General features: G+C 38.4%; 2 protein-coding genes across 2 annotated transcripts; both read left to right on the top strand.

Annotated features, from left to right (window-relative positions):
- The first annotated feature begins 411 nt into the window (after positions 1-411).
- LOC121331142 (probable cytosolic oligopeptidase A) lies at positions 412-15050 on the top strand. Its single transcript, XM_041278352.1, has 19 exons — positions 412-1345; positions 5476-5538; positions 5809-5984; positions 6132-6268; positions 6463-6531; positions 7041-7198; positions 7607-7732; positions 8088-8264; positions 8920-9044; positions 9228-9345; positions 9462-9514; positions 10176-10316; positions 10694-10777; positions 10915-11033; positions 13115-13319; positions 13499-13574; positions 13700-13766; positions 14052-14215; positions 14580-15050. The coding sequence occupies exons 1-19, from the start codon at positions 1245-1247 to the stop codon at positions 14695-14697; spliced, it is 2277 nt and encodes a 758-aa protein (XP_041134286.1). The 5' UTR covers positions 412-1244; the 3' UTR covers positions 14698-15050.
- Positions 15051-18518: 3468 nt separating this feature from the next.
- LOC121331039 (eukaryotic translation initiation factor 3 subunit B) lies at positions 18519-26021 on the top strand. Its single transcript, XM_041278150.1, has 19 exons — positions 18519-18782; positions 19685-19877; positions 20127-20246; positions 20379-20436; positions 20786-20914; positions 21136-21293; positions 21493-21624; positions 21728-21794; positions 21956-22002; positions 22126-22336; positions 22572-22644; positions 22751-22873; positions 23019-23097; positions 23374-23512; positions 23719-23844; positions 23946-24023; positions 24165-24273; positions 24625-24743; positions 25541-26021. The coding sequence occupies exons 1-18, from the start codon at positions 18680-18682 to the stop codon at positions 24726-24728; spliced, it is 2049 nt and encodes a 682-aa protein (XP_041134084.1). The 5' UTR covers positions 18519-18679; the 3' UTR covers positions 24729-24743; positions 25541-26021.
- Positions 26022-26322: the final 301 nt, after the last annotated feature.

A 26322-nucleotide genomic window follows, 5' to 3' on the forward strand; every position in this document is an offset into this window, starting at 1 on the left:
TCTGAGGTAAAATTAATACAATATAAACCGGTTTAAATACAATTCACGGTTTAAACTTTTCAACATAACCAAATAAACAACGTTAATAAGACGTATGTATTGAGGAAAACAATTAGGAGGTTTCAGATTGACGTCACTGATTTAATAGAACAGAAAGATGCTGCTGCATGGGAAGAACTGTGTTAGTGCTACAGTGGCGCAATGAAAGACAAACAATAAGGGAATCATTATAGCAGCTGCCTGTGTTACAGCATTGACTTTAGCTGCCCGTCACCGTAGTCACAGTATTGCAAATAAATGCGGTTCATTCTAAAAGGAGCCGCGGATCAATTCTCCGGCACTTTCGGAATAGGCCTATTATTAGCACTGTTGTAAGCACATACTTATAAACACATACACATACTTACAAAACAGTGGTGTAAGGCGTGGTTCGCACGGTACTGAAAATAAGGTGTCCTCAGAGTCGGTCAAATGCGGAGGCAGTATTTAACCACCCAAACGTGGACTTGTGTCCGTCTAAAAAAGTCGGTAATGCAAAATTAAATGCGATGTTGTGGCCAGAGAAGACGCTTTTGTGCATTCTTTGTGAATTAAACCGGGTGTAAATACCTAATTTCGTTGTATCTTCTTTTCCAAAGGCTAGAATAGCCATTACGTCCCTTGAGCGATATGCTTTTTCCATTAATATCTTCAAATGCACTGTTAAAAGCATACATCTTTTAACAGTCGACAATTACGTTTTGTATTTTCGACCGATCCCCAGTTCGTTTATAGTACTAACTGTTGCGTTTTACTGAACTGTAGAAACTCAGGACATTTTATTGTACCAATTGTAATTTTATATTATGGTTTTTTGTCAAGGCTGGTGTTGCTTTGCTGAGTAAATACCCCGGAAATACTGTATCAGATTCAACATAACTCTGACATGGTCGATTCGCACTGGAGTAAAACAACACAGGTCCCGATGTCCTGTAAAGAAATCAGAGGACCGCTGAGAAAGTTATCTGGGATTAAAAGACGTGGACGGTTTGCACGGGACTAAATGTCATCGATGTCGGTAAAATAAATCAGACACCACCTGTTTATGTGGTGATTTTTAGTCCCGGGCGAATCGGGCTTTAGAGACTATGCCACGAATCAGTGACTGTCTTCCCCATTCTGCACACAATGCAAACTGGTACTCGCCGTTGTTTCGGTTCTAGTTTCGCTTACTATACGAGTATTTGTGTGGGGAGAGAAAAAGGATGAGATCGCGGGTCACTTTGCTGCTAATAGCGATTCTTCACCAAATCTCCACAGTATGTCACAAGTGTAGGGCAACTTTATGGCGGAGACTCTTCGGGGCGTAAGTATCACCATCCCACTGCTGTGTATGAGGAATTAATTCCGCCATTATTGACAGGCTTTTCAATGTCGTACATGCAACATTTTAGAATTATATATATATATATATATATATATATATATATATATATATATATATATATATATATATATATATATATATTTCTTCAATCATGGTTTAGTTTGTTCAAATTCACAAGTCTCATGGTGGAGTCAAATAATTACAAACACTGTTTAAAATGAAACATACTGAGGAGGTTGTAAAGTTTCGCGGGGTTATTTGCCATGTCTGGCGATTTCACACAAATAATTTTATGGTTTGCGGACTTCTCAAACGCCAAGAGTTTATTTTTTTTTTATGCCCAGGGACGAAAAGCTGACAAATGATATCAGGACAGCATAGCCCTGGGCAGGTGTACAAACAATGATGTCACTGCACCATGCTGATAACAATAGTACAACTGTATTAATGAAGTGGTGCGCAACTGAAGTGAATGAAAGGGCCGCATGTGTGGCCCCAAAGAGCCGTGAGGGCCACCAGACCCAACAATAGACAGACATTTCCATCAGTCTGTTGCTAAATGTTCTCTTATTTATCATTGCCCTCACATCTTTTTGAAGCAGCTGATGTGTTTGATTCCCCGAAAACCCTTCCCACCCACTGTTGTCGCAGATGCATCTATTTTAAACTACTTGCTATCGCTAAACTTCTTTTCCCAATTCACTGCAATAAAATACTGTATCGCTCAAATTACTTGCGAATAACAACCATCTCCTAGCAACAGACCTCGCAGCAACCGGTCACGCGGCAGTAGTTCTCACAGGGAGACCTGACTATAAAAACGCTTGGAGTGGCATGAAGTATGAAGTATTGCCCATCATGCTATTAAACGATATCACCGTGCAATGATTATGTAAAATCAGCTACGGGAATCTGTATCTTGTATTCCACTAGTCTGATGCATATACAATGGTAGCCACGGTCATGGCATCACTTATCGTGATAGTAACTCAGTGACATAACGCAAGCCAATTTTAAGCCAGACTACGGACAGCAATGTGTCATTTTTTGTTGTCTTTTCATATTTACACTTAAAAAATCGAGATCTAGTAATACAATATCAATGAGGCATAATAGATTGTATTGGGTTCACTACCCAACAAACAACCAACAGGAAACTCTAATTATTATTATTATTATTATTATTATTATTATTATTATTATTATTATGTTATAAATACATCCTGCAATGTGAAAATATCGTAATACGTGTGGTTTACTTAATTTAGAATAGATATAGGCCTACTGCTTATCATATAGTAGGATATTGCTGCACTGCTACTGTGTGACTAGCGCTTTACACGGTATAGTACAGGAGCTAATGCAGTATAATTTGATTAGCCGATTCACACTGGGGCGGTGTGATGTACACTTGATGTAAAGAACTTTGTTGTTTAGTGGCGGTGGGGTAAAAGGTGAGGTACAATCTGTGATAGATTTTTCTTGTCCCCTTTTTATACTGGAGTATAAGGATTATTTTGCATATTGAAAACACACATCTGAAAGCATGTACTGTGAATACAAATATTTATTTTGGGGGAAGAAAAAAAAAACACATACACTAAAGGATGGTTTAAATTTTTACACAACAAACAACACGGCGTTTAACAACGGCACAAAGTGTAGTCATAGGGTCAGCTGCATCGAACTAAAAGGAACGTACTAACGGGTGATTACGTGTTAGTATGGAGGACCCTAGGTAAGCCAATACCAATTGCAACGAAATAAGGAGCTCAAGATAGTCCCCAGCTTCGTATTAAAAATATTCTCAATTACAACAAACACAGAATAACTGCTCTTGCCCACTGCAATGGTTCCCAACACTGGTCCTGGGACCCCAGTGTCTGCTGGGTTCCATTTCAGCTCAGTTCTCAATTACTTAACTACTTCATTGAACTGCGAATTTGCTTAATAAGACCATTTTATGTTTTCAGCACTTTTGCTGCATGTTGCAAGTTAGCTATAACATTTTCAAAGTTTTTTTTTTTTTTTAATTATTATTATCTGTACTAAACAGCTCAGCGTGTTCACATTAATTTCATGAATGACATGCATCTGTAACCAGCTGTAGCTTAAGTGAAAATAAATAACGAGCGTGTATTTACAACGACTCTAGATTGAATTAATACACACTCAAAATGAAACGAAATACAAGAGCGGGGTATTTTTTTTTATTTATTCACATCAGATTAATTTTGGCCTGGTAAGAGCAACAACAGAGACAGTACATAAAGTAAATGCGCAGGCAACTTTTCACAACAGTGTAAACAAATTAAACATTTCCAGTAAATCACTGGTCTTTGAAAATTAGCTTACAGTTACTTTAAAGAACTTAATTGCCGACTTGTCTGTACTAGGGTTGCCAACAGGCCAGGTCAGTTTTTTTTTTTAAACTCGCATCTAAACCACACCTAAATCGTTTTAAATCAACAAGTAAGGTTGTTGTGAATTGTGTGAAAGGCTTCAGTAGATGTGTTTCATTGCGGTGGCGATTCTACTGCGACAGCATCCTATTACAACCGTGTTGCTTGATATTTTATATAGTAAATATTATCTGTCAAAATAGTGCAATTCCGTCGCTCTAGACACGTTTGCAGTCATCCGCGCTCTTTCTCGTTTAACCTCGTGGTCAAGTTTCTATTTATTTAATAATTCTTGCTTCACACAGTCGGTTATATCTGCAAAAACACGCAATTCACACTCTCTTTACATGTTCAACAAAATCAATTCATTTGCGGTTTGAGAAGTGCGTTGAAAAAACTGACCTTTCAAGTGCCCCGGGATTATACGACCAATTGGAAATCCTAGTCCTTAATACCATAGGCACGCATACTGTTACTCACAGAGACAAACAGAGGGTCAAAAGAAACCCGATTGCTTGCGTCCCGGTGCAGCCAGTTATCACAGTCCGCCTTCTGTTCATCGTGTGACACCTGCTGGTGAAAGGTTGTATTTCAGCAGTAACCTGTGAGAAACCAATCTTCAACCAGATAGCGCGCTACAGAGGATGCAGGACAGCTAATCTAAACTGCATATCACATCGACCTCAACTTTACCCATAGCACGTTGTGTCCCTATGACAATATCATTTTAAATGATGGCAAAAAAAGTTTTCTTGTGCAAACCTTTACCCTCGCCTACTTATTAATTTGCATGTAGAATTGTACCCTGTGATACAGTCCAGTGCTATAGTGTGGTGTGTAATAGAAGACACTTGACTCACCAATGAAAAGTGACAGCTTGCGAACAGTTCAGCATTTATAATGTAAGTTCTGCATTAAGGAACTGTTGCGGGTACTGTAGTATGTTTTGTAAATATTAATAATAATAATAATAATAATAATAATAATAATTATTGTTGGGGATTGGATTCAGTTTTAAATAAGAGTTGCAATGTTACAGGATAAAAAGAGCATATAGTAGCTTTAAGAGTTTTTTGTATTATTATAGTGAGTTTTACAAATAGTTTCAACATAAAGACACACTAAAACAATAGGCAACTTTACTTTTATTGTTTTGCTGTTTTGAGAAATGTGTTTATTAATATAATTTAATATATTGACACTGTACATTGTTTCAAAAATGCATTGTGCAAACTATTTGGTAATCTGGAATGCATTGATTATATATCAAATATATTAAAATTAAATATGCTGCAATACTTTTGTTCTGTAAGGAGAAAACCTTTAAAATGTACACTACAATACATTTAAACCAGTTACACTAGAACAGTAGGGGTGCTGAAAGCCACTGAAAAAAACTGTAACCCCTGTATATGACAGAAGCCATGCAAAGCCAGGGGGTGCTACTGCACCCCCAGCACCCCTAGTTCCAGCACCCTTAACTTAAGCCGTTGTGATTTTTTGCCATAATTGCCATCTAAATTGTTGAAAGCAATGAAGCTGTTGATTCTGACCAGAGGAGGGAAACTAAGGAAGTTCAAACATAACATCTGCAGAGAGAGAGAAAAAAAGTAATAACTGTTAACATTAAAAAAAGTATCTGTAAATAGATACATCACAGGCAAACCATAGGCATCCCAGCAATGATATATATGTTTTTGTTGACAGGTGGTGCATTCAAACATTCATTCTTGTCCTCATTTGGAAATGGATGCTTGCTTCTTTTGAAAGGTATGGTATATTTAAACACCTTGAAGCCTTTTATTAAAAATTGTTGGATCAATTGATGTGGTTACACCATCCAGAGGTAATTCATAATGCATGACAGCACACTATTGGTTCAATATGCAACACTGTGTATATATGGATTCACAGTATATATCAATACGTTGTTTATGAAAATCAGCAAAATAGGATTTGCAATGCTGGTCCATATTTGAGAAGTACAACAAGGACCAGCTAAATATGTAAATAAATAAAATATGCTAGTTTTTCCTCCAGATCGGACTTGGTCCCAACCCCTCTGCTGGGACAGAGGGAGAACCCTCTGCTTGACACCTCTGGGCTGCCCCGCTTTGCTCACATCTCAGCTGCGGATGTTCTGCCCGGGATCACCAAGGCGGCCGCAGAGCTTGAGAGGAGTCTGCAACTCTTTGAACACACTCTGGAGACGACCAGTAAGTTGACGCTTGCCTACATCCTGAGCAATGTGAGGCGATGCATCGAATCGGGTAATCATTTAGTTAAATGCAATTCGTATGCTTTATTGCTTGTTCAACGAGACCCAGCCCGCACTCTTCAATTGCTTTTGCCCGTCGTTCTAGAGAACACACCGAGAACGTGGGCCTCTGTGGAAGAACCCCTGGAAATCCTGAGGAGACCCATTGACTACAGCTGGAGGGTGGCGTCCCATCTACAGAGTGTGAAGAGCTCCCCAGAACTGAGGGCAGCTGTACAGCAGGTAGGGGAGGGGCCTTAGTGGGGGGGTACGGAGGCTTGTGAGTAGTAGAGGTTGACCTTTCAGTCTGCAAATACACCTGCTGTAAAAACCGGGCCTTGCAAAGTATAATTGTAATCTCAGTTTGCTGGGCATACCCTGAGGGTGTGAAACTGCAGAATAACTTGAATGTTTGCTTTTTTTAAAAATCTTTACAGGCACAACCTATTCTCCTTGACATTTCCTCAATGTTGGAGCAAAGTGTTTCCATTTATAACGCTTTTAAGGTGAGCCAAGAATGTAAATTTAATAACTGTAAGAATGTCCCTTAGGCAGTTTAAAAAGAGAGTTTTATTGGCTTGTTAAGTCAGGAATGGAATGTTGTTTTAGAGATCAAGTTGTGGTGCATGTTTACAAAATAAAAGTTTATTCATCATCAGATTATATTATCAAGTTCACAGCATGCATGTTTGCTAAGTAGACTAGACTAGATTTTATAATTGTACACTGAAGCATTGAGCTCTTATATGATTACTGAAACTGTAATGTTTAAGAAAACTGAAGTAACCTGATGTGGAATATATGATGCGCCTTTAGAGAAAGAGCTACTAATTTGTCATCATTAGCACATCTGTACTCTCCCTTTTTATTTTCAAAGTGTATTTTTAATATATTTCTATTCTGTTTTGTTTGGGCTTTATTTTGTTTGCTTAACATGAAACTTGAGTAGACAGAGTAAAGCATATCTAATCCATGTGTGCCAAGTTTGTATATAAACTTACTCTTAAACCCTTAGGATCTTAGTTTGAATAAGAAGCTGGATGGAACTCAGCACAGGATCATTGAATCCAATCTCTACAGCATGAAAAATAGCGGTGTGGATCTAGAGGCAGAGAAGAGACATCGCTTTAATGAGATCAATCAACTGCTTGCAAACCTAACCATGAGGTTCAGGTTAGTAACTGTGCCTTGAAACAAGAAGGCATCGCCAAACCACCTACTCATCCCTATAGAAGGCTTGGTGATCCAGTGGTTAAAGAAACCAGGAGATTCCAGGTTCAATTCCAGCTTTGCCACTTTCTCACTTTGTGTGACCCTGAGCAAGTTACTTCACCTCATTGTGCGCCATCCTTCAAATGAGATGGAAAATCGAGGTTCTGCTGTAAGTGACACTGCATCAACAGTTGTGATGCATAGTTCACCCCCTCGTCTCTGTAGGTCGCTTTGAATAAAAGCGTCTGCAAATAACTAAATAACGTTAATAATAATACTGAGTAACGTATGCACAATGGTTAACCCTGCTTTTATACCCGTCGCCCTGAAGCTAAATCAGAAACGCTCTTCTCCTAACCTATCTGTTAGGAACAATGTGCTAGATGCCACCTCGGGCTTCTCCATCTTGCTGACAGACAAGAGCAGCGTGGAAGGGCTGCCAGAAACGTCCCGCAAGCTGCTGGCGAGTGCTGCTGTGGCCGGCACTGGTAAAAGGTAGGAATGAGTAATGTACTTCACAGGGGCTAGGTGGCACAGTAGGTTCATTTCACAAGTTAGAGCCTCTGTAAACAATACTTCACAATGTAAGAAAGGCTGTGGCAGATAAAAGATATACAATTTATTTATGTATATTGAATAGGTTATATGGATTTTACCAAACCTAAATCTGATATTCTGGAAATAGTATCTTCTAGCTGGGGGGAAGTCTGCAAGCCTGCTTTCAAGACAGACTGGCATCTCTTCCAAAACAAAAAAAACCCTGCTGTGGTCTTAGCTTCAAAGAGACTTCCAGGTGTGAGCGAGCTTTGTTTTATTGTTTTGAATAAACAAAAATGGTCTACTTAACCAGCCCTGACCCCGAGAACGGCCCCTGGAAGGTGGGTCTGGACCTGCCCAGCTATGAACCTGTGATGGTGTACAGCAGCAACAGGAAACTCCGTGAGCAGCTCTACAGAGCGAGGGCTGGCAGGGCATGCTCCGGACAGCATGACAACATCGCTGTCATTGAGGAGATCAGGAAACTCAGGTAGAACACCTGTAGTGACTGGGTATGAGTTGGGGTGGGGGTGGGAGTGGGGGGGAGGGAGATTCCCTACCATAATACCAGTGTGCGTGATTTTACTTGATTTTACACTCCCACACCCTTACTGGTCAATTGCACTGTATTTGCATTGCTGTTTTACTTTACTTAAATATATTCAAACCTGCACTTATCTGCAGCTATCTCCATGGTAAAAGCATTGTACAGTGTTGAATAGTATCTTGTCAAAGGTTGTAGAATTTGGTTAAAAAATGACTACGTTATGGTAAATGGATAGCTTAGGGTAGGAGTGGCCAACCCTGGTCCTGGAGAGCCACAGTCCAGCAGGTTTTATAGGTAACACTTAATCATCAATTTTAAAGACTTGGAACAATTTAATTTTAACAAGTTAAGTAGTCATTTTGTCAATGTAAGAAGTAATTTGGAACAGAAACCTGAACACCCTGCAGCTTTCATGGACCAGAGATGACCACTCCTGATATAATTGAACAAATTAACTTGCGAAATTGCATTCTTCAGAAATTGCTGATTTAAGGCTTACGGGCTTGTACTCTTACAGTATAACTTGTGTATGTTTCTTTTCATTGGTAAATGACATGGAAATGCAGGTGTGGTTGCATGCATGCTCTTATATCTCCAGACAGGAGAAAGCTAGGATGTTGGGCTATAAGAACTATGCAGAGTTCTCCCTGAATGCAAAAATGGCAAAGACTGTGTATGCAGTGTGGGGCATGCTTGATTCCCTACATAACAAGACCTATCCAGGTGAGAAGAGGTTGACCGGACTTTTTTATATTTGGCATTCATTAACTTGGCCTTGCATGTACTTGTAGCATAATTCATGCCACCCACAGCAGTTAGTAAGGGGGCTGGTGTTACCTGAGCAGGTAATGTTTCTGGTGCTTCCCCCTCTCCAGGTGGTCATGTGAGTTTGTTTCTGTTTTAAAGTGGCTTTGAAGGAGGTTGAGTTGTTGACAGATTTTGCTAGTCACAGTGGTCATCAAGGGAAACTAGAAAAGTGGGACACCGCCTACTGGACAGAGAAACACATGAAGATGCTGTTCAGGTATGGAGACAACATTGTTTTTAACATCTGTCAATACAAATTGATCCCGAGATCCTCATCTGTGTGTGTGTGTTTGTATATATTCACCTTTAATAAGAGTCTGTGTCTTTTTTCAGTATTTCAGATGAAGAATTTAGACCTTACTTTCCTCTGGGACGGTATGTTTTTTGTTTTTTTAATGTCTGGTGTTTCAGTGCAGTCTCAGTGCTGGCAATGTAGCACAGCTTAAAATAGCTTACATTAAAGATTACCTCCATTTGTATCCATATAGGAATGGCAAAGAGATTACTTCGACATTCAGAACACATAAGCAAAAACAAAAAACAAAATATGCAAATTACTTTGTGTAAATGTACCAACATATTTAAAAAGTGTATTTATCATACAAACTAATTCAACTTTAAGAACTCACAAAGACTGGAGTCTTTTCTTTTCCTCAGTAATATTGATGTAGCTTAGCATTTAACACTCCAGTTGATGAATGTATTGATGCTTTTGCCATTTTAGAATCAACAGAATGATTTCTTTGTTAAACGTCAAAGTGAAGCTTTACTCAAACCCCTTCTTTTAAGAGTTTAAACTTTCCTGTCATATAATATATTGGACATGTTTTAAAATAAGTGTTCACGATGAACTGAGAGATTTAAGGGTCTGATGTGAACTATAGATGTGTTATGAGTAGTCGTTTATATAATATCAATAATTCAAAAGGAAAGCATGTATTGGTTGATTATTCCTAAGAAACAGAATTATTTATTACTGTTTTAAAAGTATTACCAAATGTTTACATTCCAAAGTACACCATTCATAAGTTCAATTTTAATTCTCAGTTATCATGTTTCAATGCAGTGTTCTTGCTGGCCTGTTTAATTTAAGTTGGGACCTGTTTGGGGTAAAAATTCGTCCGGCGGACGGTGCAGCAGAGGTTTGGGACCAATCAGTGCGCTTCTTTAATGTCTACAATGAGAAAGGTGAGAGCTGTAAACTTTGTACCGCCCTAATGTTTATAATTCTCCAGTAATTTCAGCTGAATGCGTGCTGGGCCTGGGAGTGTCAAGTTTAAACATGCACGTTCTGAAATGCTTAAACCCAATAAATTCATGTTGCTCAATTCCATCGTTACGTGATCAGTTGATTGAAGTACATTCTGTATTACTTGCCAAATAAGGATCACTGTTTTTATCATTGTAAAGCTTTATCACAGTTTTTAGCTGAATTTTAGCTTTACTTTTTCATTGAGTTGGATTGCTAGATTGTGCTTCTTGGTTCCGATTTGGCACAGTCAATAAAGTGTTAATCGTACAGTTTAGTGCTGTCCGGTGTAATATGTCTTGCAATTTTCCTTCAGAGATCCACATTGCCTCCTTTTTCTTGGACCCTTATTCCCGTCCGAATGAGAAGCAGGCTGGTGCATGGATGGATAATTTCCTTTGTATGTTTACTGCAGTCTTGTTTATAAATCTGTTGATTTGCTTTGGGGTTACAAAAAGTAATTTTGAATCCATTTGGAAATACCTACTTGTAAAACTGTGCTTGTGTTATATCTGTGTATAATCTGCTTTTCTCTAGCCAGGAGTTCTCTGCTCCATCAACTCCCTGTTGCGTTTGTTATTTTGAACCAAATCCCACCTATTGGCTCCACCCCTTCTCTGATGTCATTTTATGAGGTCAGGACGCTGTTCCATGAGGTAAGAAAGCTTAAACTGATCATTAAAGAATACAGACCTGTATCAAAATCAACCACAATGATTTGCTTTGTCATACTTTTGTATGCTTTAGCTACTTTACTTAATAACATAAGTGAATAACATGAACGCTTATACAGTGCCTACAGGAGGTATTCACCCCCCTTGAACGTTTTCACAATTTGTTGTGTTACAACCTGAAATCTTGATGCATTTAAATGGGATTTTTTTCCTTTCATTTACACAACCTACTCAACACTTTCAATGTTTGAAAAAATGTGTGTGTGAAAAAAACAAATCAATTAAAAAACCTGAAAAGTCTTCATTAGATAAGTATTCGCCCCCTTTGCTGTGACACTCCTAAATAAGCTCGGGTGCAACCAATTGCCTTCAGAATTCACACAATAAGTTCAGTGGAGTCCATCTGTGTGCAATAAAAGTGGTTCACATGATTTCAGATTAAATAGACCTGTCTCTGTAAGGTCCCACAGTTGGGTAATTTATTCAAAGCAAAGATATTACCATGAAGACCAAGGAGCTTTCAAAACAACTTTGGGATAAAGTTCTGGAACGGCACAGATCAGGGGAGGGTTATAAAAAGATTTCAAAGGCATTGAATGTCCCTTGGAGCACAGTCAAGTCGATCATTAAGAAGTGGAAGGTATATGGTACCACCCAGAATCTGCTAAGAGCAGGCCATCTTCCCAAACTGAGCAGCCGGGTAAGAAGGGCATTGGTCAGAGAAGCCACCAAGAGGCCAATGACAATTCTGAAAGACAGCATTCCATGGCTGAGATGGGAGAAACTGTCCATGTGTCAACAGTAGCTGAGGTACTCCGCAAATCTGGCCTGTATGGAACAGTGGCAAGAAGGAAACCAATTCTGAAAAAGCCCATTTAAAATCCTGCATGGAATTTGCAAAAAGGCATATGTGAGACTGAATAGATGTGGCAAAAGATTCTATGGTCCGATGAAACAAAAATTGAACTATTTGGCTTAAGTGCAAAGCGTTATGTCTGGTACAAACCCAACACAGCACATCACTCAGGTAACCCATCCCTACTGTGAAGCAAGGTGGTGACAGCATCATGCTATGGGGATGCTTTTCATCAGCAGGGATTGGGAAGCTTGTCAAGGTAGAGGGCAAAATGGATGGAGCTAAATATAGGCAAATCCTTGAGGAAAACCTGCTTCAGTCTGCAAAAGACCTAAGACTGGAGCGGAGATTCACCTTTCAGTGGGACAACGACCCCAAGCACACAGCCAAAGCGACACTGGACTGGCTTAAAAACAAGAAGGTGAATGTCCTAGAGTGGCCCAGGCAAAGCCCAGAATTGAATCCGATTCAGAATCTGTGGTAAGACTTGGAAGATTGCTGTCCACCAACGATCCCCATCCAACTTGACAGCTTGACAAATTTTGCCAAGAAGAATGGGCGAATATTGCACGATCCAGATGTGCAAACCTGGTAGAGGCTTACCTCAAAAGTTACAGCTGTAATTGCTGCCAAAGGTGGTTCTACCAAGTATTGACCCAGGGGGGTGAATATTTATCTAACCAAGACATTTCAAATTTTTATTATTTTTTTTTTTCATTAACTGTTGTTTCACAATAAAAATTCTCTTGCCTCTTCAAAGTAGGTTGTGTAAATCAAAGGAAAACAAATCCCATTTAAATGCATTAAGATTTCAGGTTGTAACAAAACAAACTGTGAAAACGTCCAAGGGGGGTGAATACTTACTATAGGCACTGTATATAAACCGAGTACTGACTGCTAAACGGTTCAATTATTACTATGGTTAATACAGCATCTAATGAGGCGATCACAGCGAGCATATTTGAAATAAAATAGTAAATAAAATGAAAGGTAAATATCAATGTCTCTAGCCTGAAAGCTAAAATACCCCTCAAGCTTTGCGTACACTTTTTAAATCGCAGTTAAAGATGTAATAATACAGCCAAATAACCCACTTATAGATTGAAGCATAAACTGTATGTAGACGCATGAAAAAAGTCAGAAAGATGACCAGGCGAATGCAGTTTGTATGTTTTCACCCTCTGTAACAAAGTTCCTTTCTTTCCAGTTTGGCCATACTTTGCAACACATGCTGTCTACCGTGCCTTACGAAGGAGCCTCTGGCATCAATAACATTGAGTGGGATGCCGTGGAGTTTTCCTCCCAGTTTATGTCGAACTGGGTCTATGACAGACGCACCATTGATGCAATCAGTGGGCACTACCAAACAGGCGAGCCACTGCCACAAGCCATGTTTGAAAAGAAAATGAAAGGTACGGACAAACCTGCATTGTGTTCGATTAGTACTCTCTGAAGAGAGCTGCTTCAGCCATGTTCTGAAGCATTTTCTGGGAGGTAGTCTGGGAATCAAAATAAAGATCAGACTTTGTATGCAAAGCATATGCATAGTGTGTAGCTCTGTGTTGAATTGTGATCATTCCTTTGCTTTTAGCTCGCTATTACATGAAAGGTATTGACATGCTGACTCAGCTGCACCTGGCTGCTTTGGACCTGACACTGCACAGCAGGTACATCTGTGTTTTGGCTCATTTCAGTGTTCTACTGTGCAAAGCAGAGTTTTGTGTTGTTTTGGTTGCAGTACATATGTGTGTGTGTGCAAGAGAATTAATGTAGTGTATTTTCTTTGTTACAGCACAGATCCCTTGGAAATCCTTAAGAAAAAAGTATCTGATAAGTTTACTGTAACAAAACCAATAAAGGTATGCACCTGCAAATGACCCCCATGTTTTATTACACCATTGCTTCTGGATTTATTGCGCAGTATTGATAGAACCTTATTAGGTCTTATTTTATCTGAAACTGTTTAATGCTTTAAAAGTACAGTATCTGAGAATATTTTGTATTTTTATTTATTTATGTTAATATTGAACATATTTACTTCAATCATGTAAGGCATCTGTCTTTTATCATTAACATATTATATTTTATCATTAACATGTTATATTAGGAAGTTCGTTTTGCTTGATCTTCCCTTTCCTGTTCAGGGGGACTGTTTTCCATCGACATTTCTTCACATATTTGGTGGAGACAGCTATGCAGCCAGCTATTACTCTTATAAGTGGGCTGAAGTCCTCGCTCAGGATGCATTTGCAGCCTTCGAGGAAGTTGGATTGCAGAACAAAGAGAAGATCAGAAAGGTTGGACGCAGGTAAAGGATGCGCAGTTCTTCTAAATGAAATTATAAAGTGTTAGGAGAGCCAATGACATTTTAAAAGTATAATATTTCTGCTAATCATTTTGACAAGAAGCTCATTTCTCCTGCCACACATTCAAATTCACTTCCAGTACTGTAGATAAAAGGACCCCACTGGATCCTCACACTCATGAAATGAACCATGTGCAGTAACATGAGGGACATAGCAAGTGACTGGTGAGGGTACTACCATCAATGTTGTAGCAGGACAAGCTCAACTTAATGGTCTTAATGACAACTGTTGTTTAATGTAAGCGTGATGTTGCTGCACGTGATTGAACAGCAAGCTTTGAATGAACTGTGCTTTGTTGTGTTGCAGGTTCAGAGACACAGTGCTGAGTCTCGGAGGTGGAACTCCACCTCTGCAAGTGTTCCGGATGTTCCGGGGACGGAGCCCCTCCTACACGGCACTTCTCAAGGGTTACGGTCTGGCATAATGGAAATCATTGCAAAAAGATGAAAACCAAAAGAATGACAAAACATGACGTTTCTACCTACACATGTTACATAGCTGTAAAATTGCTGCTTACTTTATGATAATACCGTTAAATCAATTAAACCCTAAAATTACCCCTGGAGAAGAATGTGTTCCTATAGACCTTAGGTTTTCATGCAGGTACTGATAACTAAAAATACAGCGTAAGATGCATTTATTTTTTGTTTTATAAATGACTATGCCCAGTTACTAAAAGGGATTTTTTACATTTACATGTTTGATTTTCATTTTAACAACATATATATTGCAAAACAGTTTTTCATAGTTACATTTAATCAGTCTACAGCATTGTCCTCTGTGGTCCTCAAAGTGGTTTAGTTGTGTATATAAATATATATATATATATATATATATATATATATATATATATATATATATATATATAGCCCTAGATATTCGAAAGCGATATGCAATCCCCTTTCAAAATTCATAGTTGCACAAAAATTAATATTTTCCAACACGGCACAAAACAGTTGTGCGAAGTTGGAAAATAGCAGTTTTTTATAGCCTCTATATATAACTTGCTTGACAAACCTGGGGGGCAATTAATTCAACTTAAATAAAATAAAATGGAGTGAACTGGCAGTGGAATAAGAAAGGAGTACCTCTCATACATGAACTTTACATTCAAAACGTTGACAAAATTTACCAATACATTATACAGTAGCCTACTACTGTATAAGCAATGTCTTTGATATTGAAATCTGTGTGAATGCAAGGTAAGGAGGTGCAAACTGTTGCTGGATTGATCTAGGGTTAATATACTGCTGTGTGTGTCTATTAAAGTAAAGCTACAGGTAGTTGTTTAGTATCTGCTGGCTCGGTCTATGTTATGTACCGACAGTATGTACTATGATACTGCGCTGTACTCTTGATTCTGTTTTGGGAGTTATTCTTTCAGCACCAAGAAATTGTGCTTGGGGAAAGTGGTTAGTTTTCTTTTGTTCCGAAAGAACGATCATGATTGCAGCTTCCCTGTTTATTTTTTAAACATGTATTAACACTAGTGATGCTCCTATCAAAATCGTTCTTTTGAATGCAATCATTATATAGATGTGGCTGGAACCTTGTATGATCGCTGTCCATTGCTGTAGTACCTCGGAAGGCATCTGCATTTCACTTCAGTGATTGGGTGATTGAGTGATGTGCGCAGAGTTAAGGCTTGCTTTTTAAAAGCGTTATTTTGTGCCTCGCAAAACTGGTTTTGTGCTTGTGTATAGTTTCAAACATGGCGGGATCTCTCAAATTGCGCTATGCATACATTATAAATTGCACTTATGCATACATTATAAGTTTTGAATATGGCACATTTTGCGCATTCGCCATTTGCAGTGCGCATAACCCTCTGCGCGGTGCGAAAACCGTTACAATATCTGGGCCATAGTGTATGTGTTTAGTTCTAAATTCTAAATATACCAATTGCAAGTGCAAATACGTGAAAATTAATCTAACTTATAAAGTGATTTTTTTCACCTCATACAGAATACAGCAATGCAATTGTACAGTTTTTTTTATTTAATTATTTATTATTCTATAATAGTGCTGTGTGCATGGTCTCTCCTGTTGTAAATTTCCTCGGTTTCTTTTCTCAAGGCCCAAGTTGCACAAGATGATATCTGTTATACAATCAGAGACATCTTACACACAATGTATTATCTTATATACATTCTTGAGAGAAGGCTATGTGGTACATGGGATGGTAGTGGCATTTCACCACAGTCTTGTGACTGTTTCCTGAAAGCTGATTATAAAACCAACACCCTGTTTTCAACCCGTTTCTGAAGCAGTATGCTTGGTGCATTTTCCCTTTGGGGCAGGATCATAAAAATGACACTGTTGGAACAAAATCTGACACAAAGTTCAGCCTCTCATGAAAACAAAAAAATGAGCTCATCTCTACCAAGCACATCTTGTAATGTGTGCAAAAAAAAAAAAACTTACAGAAGAGTCTGTGTCTGGATTTATGATGTATAAGTTTTAATTTGAATAAACATGGTTGAGTGCTAAAATGCATTACTTGTGTGTCACTAAATGACGAGAAGCATACTTATCATACTTACCACGTGTGCTAGCTCTCCTGCATGTGAAAGTGAGAGACGAGATAAATACAGGATGCTTTTCTGGATAGCTGATCTTCAGTAAATGACTTATTTTAAACAAATTCATCCAGCAAGCCTAGGAACAAAAAATAAAACAAGATAGAAATGGAACACAACATATATCCAGCGCAATATATTAACCAAACCCTTTACAGTTAACGGTTACATATACATAGATGTAGGATTGTCTCATGCAATGAACACACTTAGAAACAGTTCAATTAAACTTAGCTTTACTGGAACACCACTTGCCAGTTCTCAAGTTTTAGAATCCCAGAAGCCAATGGAATAGCAAGTGTTGGTCAAGGAACCTAGCACGGGGCACATCACAGTAACTATCTTGGAGTCTGCACTGTGTGAAACCCTTAACATGTTTCAAGATGAAATGCATGGCAGGCCAGTGCTGAAGCATACTCCATAGCCCATGGATTCAACCACACTGCACTGCTGCATCCAGCCAGGAGTCCGTTCTTAACATACTCTGCATATGCAAAGCGATCAAACAATTAGAACCTGTTATAGGGTGTACAAACAATCATCACTATCACTATGTCTATATATATATATATATATATATATATATATATATATATATATATATATATATATATATATATATACATATACACACACACACATACCACTTGTTATAATGTATTAGGACAGCAGTTTATTGTTAATGAATGCACAGTGTGTCGATTAATGTTCTGATAAGTTTGATAGCAATATTGTTTTCTTTACAAAATGAATGCTGAGTAGAAATTCAAAAACGTAAATTATTCATAAATGATATATTTCTGCAATTATATTCAAGTTATTTAAACTAGAAGAAACAGGTGCACGCTCACGTGTTGACAAAGTAACACGTGTACCCTTTAACGTCCAAATTCTGTAATATTTTGTTTTACCAGTTAAGAACCGACTTCGTGATGCACAAAACATGCTCCATTGCTTTTCCACTTTGGGGACTTGCCCTTAATGTCACACACAAAAAAAAGCGCATTTCTTTTTACGTTACCAGCACTAGTTATTGATTTATTTATTAGATCAAACCATTCTAAAGAACGGGTGGAAATGTAGAAAAAATCAAAACTCTTACAGGCAGTCCTTACCCTTTGACATTTTTTTTATTTTTTATTGTGGACTGTTTAAGTGTAAGGATTATTTGGCGGATTTATAGATAACATATAATTATCGTATCTATTTATCAGTCTGTATATTATTCATCCCTTATTTTCTTTAGTTTGCCAAGGGACTTTAAAAAAATGCACCAATAAAGTAAAGCATGTACAATTTAAATTACCATGAACATTTTACCAAAGTGTTTGTTTATTTGATTGGCCGCTGTATTACAGTATTTAAGCCTGCTAGATTTACAAATTGCTCCCCCCTTCTTTCTGTTTTATTGGCCTTCCTTTGGGCAACAGGCGGAAACGGGGCGAGTCCTTCTGTAGACTGAACCAAATTATTTATGGGGGGGGGGGATATGTGTTGTTCACCTAAGATAAATAACACAATTTTGACATTATACAGGGAAAATGCGTTGGACTGTATATTAGACCTTCATTTAATAAATAAAAATATATGCTTTATTTTTTTAAATTAGATTTTGAACTTTATTACATAATTCACATTTGAATAATACCCCAGTCCATTCAAAACGCTTGGGGCCCTTTTTCTAGTGCTGAGTCGCTGGCGCCGGGTGTAGAGCACATGGGCTGTTAGCAAAAAAAAAAAAGAAAAAAAAAATCGCTTTTTTTTTTTTACCACCAGAACCGACCAGATCCATTGCGTGAAGTGACACCGACGAGTGGGGCAGGTTAAATGCGGGATATAGATAATATGCCGGCAGAAGCCGAATTTGATGAGGACGAAGAACCCTCTTTCAGCGATCCCGAGGATTTCGTGGATGACATTACTGATGAGGGTAGGAAAGAAAGCGGCCTTCAGTAAAGATGTATTTAATTAACCAAGTCAGATACCACTGACGCGTACATATACATTATCTGCATGGAAATATAACATCAAAATTGTACGGGATCCTTTAAAGTTGTCACGCCGGCCTATCTTTCCAGGCCTGTCTTTGTGCAACCCTTGCGATGCTGCCGTGTTAGAGCTGTGTGGTTTCGGCCTGTGGACTGTAAGTTATTGAACGAGAGACCAGGCGGGGGAAGCACATTTTGTAATGTGACAATAAACAAGAACGTTTGTGAATAATCGATAATATAACGTGTGCCTTTTAAACGTGCCAAGAATATATAGCCAGAATATCTACCGCCGTTAAGAGATTTAATCTTCTTGTCAGAAAGTGACTGTCGAAGGCCGCGGTTTTATATTAAAAAGTAGTTTGTAATATAGGGGATTAATTCGTGCAATAGCGCTATACAGACGTACTAGCAGTGCTAGCACCCGGTGATTGAAATAGCAATCGACACACTTCTTATTGTTACATGAGTGTTTTTTAAGTTATTCAATATTTTACCATTGGCTTTGTGATATGAGTCATAGGACCTTTCATTTACCTTTTTGTTTAACAAAATACGAAGTATTTTATCAAGTAGCAGAAGCGCTTAAACACCGGGATCTGCTTAGAACAGGCCGGAAATGCAATGCCACAGTGTTACGTGCGGCTTATTTATTTGCCATGCTGGCAGACTGTCCCATCAGTAATTGTTTGTGAAGAGACTCATCAAGCTGTTTTAATCTCAAGCACAATCAACAAAGGATAATTAAACAGATTACACAAGGTTTTAAACGGGCGCTATTTGGTAAAATGTAGATCAATTTTAAACACCCTTATAACTGCATTAATGTCCTCTTTCTTTCCAGAGCTGCTGGGTGATCTGCTGAAGGAGAAACCCCAGGAGGCCGATGGGATTGACTCTGTTGTTGTTGTTGACAACGTTCCTCAGGTCGGAGCCGAACGTCTTGAGAAACTAAAAAATGTTATCCACAAGATCTTCTCAAAGTTTGGCAAAATCACAAACGAATTTTATCCAGAGGGAGAAGGGAAGACAAAAGGGTTAGTATTTAATACACACACACACACACACACACACACACAGTGTGTGTATATTGCACCAGTTCAAGGAACGCCTGTTGACTTTTTACCTCTGCAAGCATACATACTCATTAACATCAGTATTCTTTGCTAATTCAATTTTTTTTAACAAGTTTACATTGTAGAATTTACACTTGCCATAGTTGAAAAGTATAATGAAAAGCTCCTTTGTCCACTCAAAAGGCAGACCGTCTCATTTTCTGTTCCCAGGTACATCTTCCTGGAGTACTCCTGTCCTGCGCATGCCCTTGAGGCTGTGAAGAATGCAGATGGTTACAAACTGGACAAGCAGCACACCTTCAGGGTTAACATCTTCACAGACTTTGACAAGTGAGTCTTTAGAATAAAACTTGCATAGAAACAGGGACATTTTGTGGTTCAACTTGACTCCTATAGCAGAGGAGTAAGCAAGCAGTGTGCTATGCATATATTTTATTAAAGCACTTTTTTTTTGTAATCTAGGTATATGAATATCAGTGATGAATGGGAAACACCAGAGAAGCAGCCATTCAAAGACTTTGTAAGTACACCTACGCCTGTTATGTATTTTTAAGGCTCTTAATTGTAACCCCAAACTGCTTTAGTGTAAAGAGAACACATTTTTTGATCAAATGTTCTTGCATGTTTAAATATTTTGCATTATTGCAAATAGTATTGGTAGGACAGTTAAGTATATTCCAAGTGTGGCATGGCCAATGGCCAAACAAATATGTCTTCAAGTATATAGTTTTAATCAAGAACATTTACATTAACAGAGTGGCACAGCTGTGTTCAGCGCTAGTGTGTTAAATAGCTATATGATTTTGTCACCAAAATGGGTATTTTTTTTGTTTGCGGAATTGACAGACAATTACATTTTATTGTTGCAGGGGAACCTGCGTCACTGGCTGGAAGATGCAGATTGCAGAGACCAATACAGTGTGATTTTTGAATCGGGGGAACGCACAGGCATCTTTGCCAATGATGCTAAGGAACCAATTGTTGTAGAAGAGAGAGCAGTATGTATTTTGTGAAACTATGTGGCCAGCAGCCTTATTGCTACTTTATTTAAAATAAATAATTGTATTTTTTCTGCAGTAAACTCTCCCTTATAGACCTTTTTTTTAAATATGAGATTTACATAAAGATATCACCAGCTGTCAGGACTATTTGTGTGGTGGTTAGAAGAGGATGCTTCAGATGCCTGAAGACAATCTCATGTCATGTTTTGTTTTTCTAGCGCTGGACAGAGACGTATGTCCGCTGGTCTCCTAGAGGTACCTATCTGGCCACATTCCATCAGAGGGGCATTGCTCTGTGGGGAGGAGAGAAGTTTAAACAGATCCAGAGGTTCAGTCACCAGGGGGTGCAGCTCATTGACTTCTCTCCATGTGAAAGGTAAGTAAATTCAGGGTGGATTTTACAAAAAGATGACATAAGATTTACTAAAATAAACACAAAGCACAATCTCCTCTGTATTTAATGTCAGAGAGGTCCAGCTATACTTGGTGTGTTAGTTAGGGGTCATTTATGAAAGTCAATTAGGAAGTGTGCTTGCATAGTTATTTTATTTCTTTATTTTCTCTTGATTTACTAGGTACCTGGTTACATTCAGCCCACTGATGGATACAAAGGATGACCCCCAGGCCATCATCATCTGGGATGTCCTGACTGGACAGAAAAAGAGAGGTTTCCATTGTGAGAGCTCTGCTCATTGGCCAATCTTCAAGTACGTTCGGCTGATGAAGTCCTGAAGTCTTGTTTTTTTTTTTTTAGCGGTTCCAATCAAGGCCTCTATTCCAGATTTCTAATACATTTACATTTTTTTTTAGGTGGAGTCATGATGGAAAATTCTTTGCCAGAATGACACAAGACACACTCAGCATCTATGAGACCCCAGTAAGTTCACCTGCAGTGTGTTTGCACGTGCACTGGTTTATTTGTAGTTTGCATGTTTCACTGTACAGGATGTTTCATATGTTAATTTATTTTTTGTAATATGCAAAATTATTTGAGTTATCTTTTGAACATTCGTTGTTTTTTTTTTTTTTTCTCTCCAGTCTATGGGATTATTGGACAAGAAAAGTTTAAAAATCAGTGGGATAAAGTAAGTACAGACAAATTCATATTTGAGGTTTTTTTTTTGTGACCTTAAGATTTCTTTTAGTAATTGAGATTTTGATTTGCATCCTTATTTATTTTTATTACTTTTTTTTTTTCATTTCCCAAGGGATTTTTCTTGGTCTCCGGGTGACAATATCATTGCTTTCTGGGTACCTGAGGATAAAGATATCCCAGCAAGGGTGACGCTGATGCAGCTTCCGTCTCGGCAAGAGATCAGAGTCCGAAACCTGTTCAACGTGGTGGACTGTAAGCTTCACTGGCAGAAGAATGGGGATTACCTTTGTGTGAAGGTAGACCGGACCCCCAAGGGGACACAGGTATGCTAATTTGATTTGTTTTATTATGTGTTCAGATATGATGTAACTGGGCACAGGTACCTGGTTGAGGGAGCCCAGGTGTTGATGTGCCTGGTGCAACGTATCCAGTAGTTAATCCAGCACATGGATGTTTCGTTGGACACATTTACAATGCAGTTAACTTCTTAGTTGAGTGACCCATAATGTCTATGTTTTACTTGAATGTTGTCATCCTATACTATGTTTCTTTTTGTAGGGTATGGTGACCAACTTTGAAATCTTCCGAATGCGGGAAAAGCAGGTGCCAGTTGATGTTGTAGAAATGAAAGGCAAGTTGTTATAAAGTACTGAAAGAAAAACAAACTATTTTATAGACATTTTCTGTCTTGGAGTTAATCCAAAGCCCATTTTGTGTATAATTTTTATTTTTTACAGAGGGTATCATAGCCTTTGCTTGGGAGCCAAATGGCAGTAAATTCGCTGTGCTGCATGGAGAGTCTCCGAGAATAAATTCCTCATTCTACCATGTTAAAAACAACGGCAAAATTGAGCTTATTAGTAAGTAACTAGTTCTGTTTTTGGAGAATGTCTGGATGTGTCTTTGAACTGTATCCCAATTTGTCACATGAAAAGATTTTCTGTTAAATTCTGTGAGGTCATTTTATTTGTGTGTGTAATGTAATATAATATATATTTTTTTCAGAAACGTTTGATAAGCAGCAAGCAAACAGTATTTTCTGGAGTCCTCAGGGTCAGTTTTTGGTGTTGGCTGGTCTGAGAAGGTTAGTTTTTGGAAGGGTAAATTGGGCTTTTTAAAATAAGTTAGTAGTCCCCAAGTATAATTTGACTCTTGGGCCATTTTAAAGCCTTGTGTAATTTCCTCTTTTTTGTATACCAGTAATGTCTAATTAGCAGCGTCCATATTCAACATTTAAACAATATATATATATTGACAATGGGTTAGTTATATTTAAAATAAATACATATAGGCCCTTGGCCATAGAGGAGTGAGTGATATTTTTGAAATGTTCCCGATGTATTGCTATTTCTGTTTTCAGCATGAATGGTGCTTTGGCATTTGTTGACACATCGGACTGCACCATGATGAATATTGCAGAACATTACATGGCATCAGATGTAGAGTGGGACCCAACTGGACGATATGTTGTTACATCAGTGTCTTGGTGGAGCCATAAGGTATGCAACTGTAACAGTAAAATATTATACTCCTCGGAGTGCTACAACTAGACAAGCACCCAAACAAAGGAGCCTTGAACTTGGCAGTATGTACTGTAATATTAAATGCTGTGCATGTGTCTCCTTTTTTTTCAAATGTTAATGAATAGATGTATTAATGTATAGTCCTGTATTTAACCTGACCACTTTAAAACCGTACACTTCAGGTGGACAATGCATTCTGGCTGTGGACTTTCCAGGGTCGTCTCCTTCAGAAAAACAACAAGGATCGTTTTTGCCAGCTTTTGTGGAGACCCCGACCACCAACACTGCTTGATGTGGAGCAGATAAAAGTAAATGCTTCAGTCTGGTTTTTTAATGTTGCCCTTATTCTAAGAACATTGCTGCTATATTGATACTTAAATGAGATGTGCATATTTTTTTTACCCTATAGCTCATTAAGAAGGATCTGAAGAAGTACTCCAAGATCTTTGAGCAGAAGGATCGTCTGAGTCAGTCCAAGGCCTCCAAGGTAATTTTCTAAATTGATCTCCTTCATGTACTGGTGTATTCTATTCATCCTTGCATGTTTTTAACTGTATGAAATGTAGTGTGTCCTACAAACGATACATTCCACAATTAACATGTATATTATTGTCTTGTTAAAAAATAGGAACTGGTTGACAGAAGACGAACAATGATCGAAGAGTATCATGCATACCGTGAGAATGCCCAGAAGATATACCAGGAGCAAAGAGTGCTTCGCCTGGATCTCCGAGGAGGTAACGTGGTTTTGAGGCAACAGCCTTTGGGTTAAGCCCTGTGTCTGCTGACAAAATAAGTTTAATCAGCAGACGAGGGCAGATCTCAGAACAATGTGTTTACAGTCAAAGTGGCAGCTGTGTTAATTTTATGGGCATTAGTTGATAGATTCATCCGTGCACAATAATCTTATAGTGCCTTCTCAATATGTTGGAAATGGAACTCTGTTCTAACAGGATTCATTAAGTGGAGTGCACCTCTGTGTGTATATGAGGAAACAAGACACATAAATGACTCCCTTTTGCCACTTCTAACATTATGCCAGATACTGATCCACTGAAAGCCTACATCTGTATCTCTTTCCTCCTCAGGTGTGGACACAGATGAGCTTGACAGCAATGTTGAAGACTGGGAGGAGGAGACCATTGAATTTTTTGTCAATGAAGAAATTATTCCCCTTGGAGAGCAGGCGTAATCGCATAACTGACGGGTAAATGCCTAAAACTATTTGATCACAATTTGAAGCCATCTCTAAAGTGTGTGGTGTGTTTTTTTTTTTTTTTTTTTTAAGCATTAAATAGCAGCATTGATCATATGAATGTAATTAACCAGGGTCCGACATTACAATTTTTTCCCTTTCCGGTCCGACTGAAATCTTCAAAAGGACGTCAAGCACAGGTCTCTAGTCGTTTTTTCTCCAGAAAAAGCAGAGAACCTTTCAACGGCTGAATGAGACTGATTAGGAGCCGAGTGAAGCCCCCCACCCCAAAAAAAAGAGGGGGCGGATCTGAGGCCCAGCACCACCGACCTAGCACAGACATAAAAAAAAACAAGATAGCTGCTTCCGCCTCCAGCGCTCAAAGAATATCACGGACATTATCAGAGCTTTTTGAGATGTAGTAATAAAATAATGATTTGGATCGCATTATTGATGAGTTTGGTGATAAAACGAGTGATCAGGAGAGAATTTGTAGTATGCACGTTTGTAAAGAGGTATGTGGGTAAAAAGGGGTGGGGCTTGGCTGGCAGTACTGAGTGTCCAGTTCATATGGCTTTTAAACCTGTTTTACTGTGGTGGGGGGGGGGGGGTGGAACAACTTTTTAAAACGGCGCGTGTAAAATAAAAGGCACGTGTGAAAATAAATTGTACTTGACGTGCCTCACAGGCGCTGAATAAATGGTTAAATTAAAGTATTCCAATTACTATACTAAAAGTTGCTTTGTGCCATTTTTACAGTTAAGTAATGTGTTCAAGTTTCTTTTTTCTTCTCTTCATTCTTTCAACAGCACCGTTTTCCATCTCTGAGGAGCTTGATCACATCTAAGAAACATCTGGATTTATTATATTTTGGAAATTCAATGCACCAACTGTCTTTTTTTCTGAAATCATTGTAGTGCCTTTTAATCTTGGTCACTTCAGTTTGTATTTTATAAGCCACTGTATTTGCTGCAGTTAGTACAGTTTAAGAAGCCTGTATCAAATTATAGTATACAGAGTGGTGCAGCTGATCATCCTACTGGTCATTGTTACTGGTCGTCCTACAGATTTGTGCTTCAACAATCGGGCACTATTTCTGTCTCCTAAGGACTGTTTTTGCATATGATAAATGGACAGAGCTGTTTCGTACAGAATAATATCTGAAACAGATTGGTTTGATATGTATTTTAGTGTGCTGAAACAGCACTACAGTGGGCTTTATCCTCATCCATTCAGATTACTTGATAAAATGTGCTTCAAGGCAATAATAAAGTATACTTCCAAAATATATTCTTGTTTCATTTGTCTACTTCTTCAATTGGCGGCCTGCAGGACCAAGCTGGCCCGCGAGAGCCTTCCGTTTAGCCTGTCAAGCGTCAGCTGATCGTTACAAAAGCTGAAATTGCAGATAGGCAAGATTGAAAGGTAGCTTTATTTTTTTTTTTTTTGGCAACACTCCTTGTTTACAGCTCGCTCAGTATGCAAGCGACCCTCAAATCAATACTTTTATATTCACACTCTGCACATTTATTCCTATTTGTATCAGTATATTCCATAATCCAACGATTACAGTTTACTATTTAAGTTCTCA

The sequence above is a fragment of the Polyodon spathula genome, chromosome 18 (assembly GCF_017654505.1).
Source record: "Polyodon spathula isolate WHYD16114869_AA chromosome 18, ASM1765450v1, whole genome shotgun sequence".
NCBI lineage: Eukaryota > Metazoa > Chordata > Actinopteri > Acipenseriformes > Polyodontidae > Polyodon > Polyodon spathula.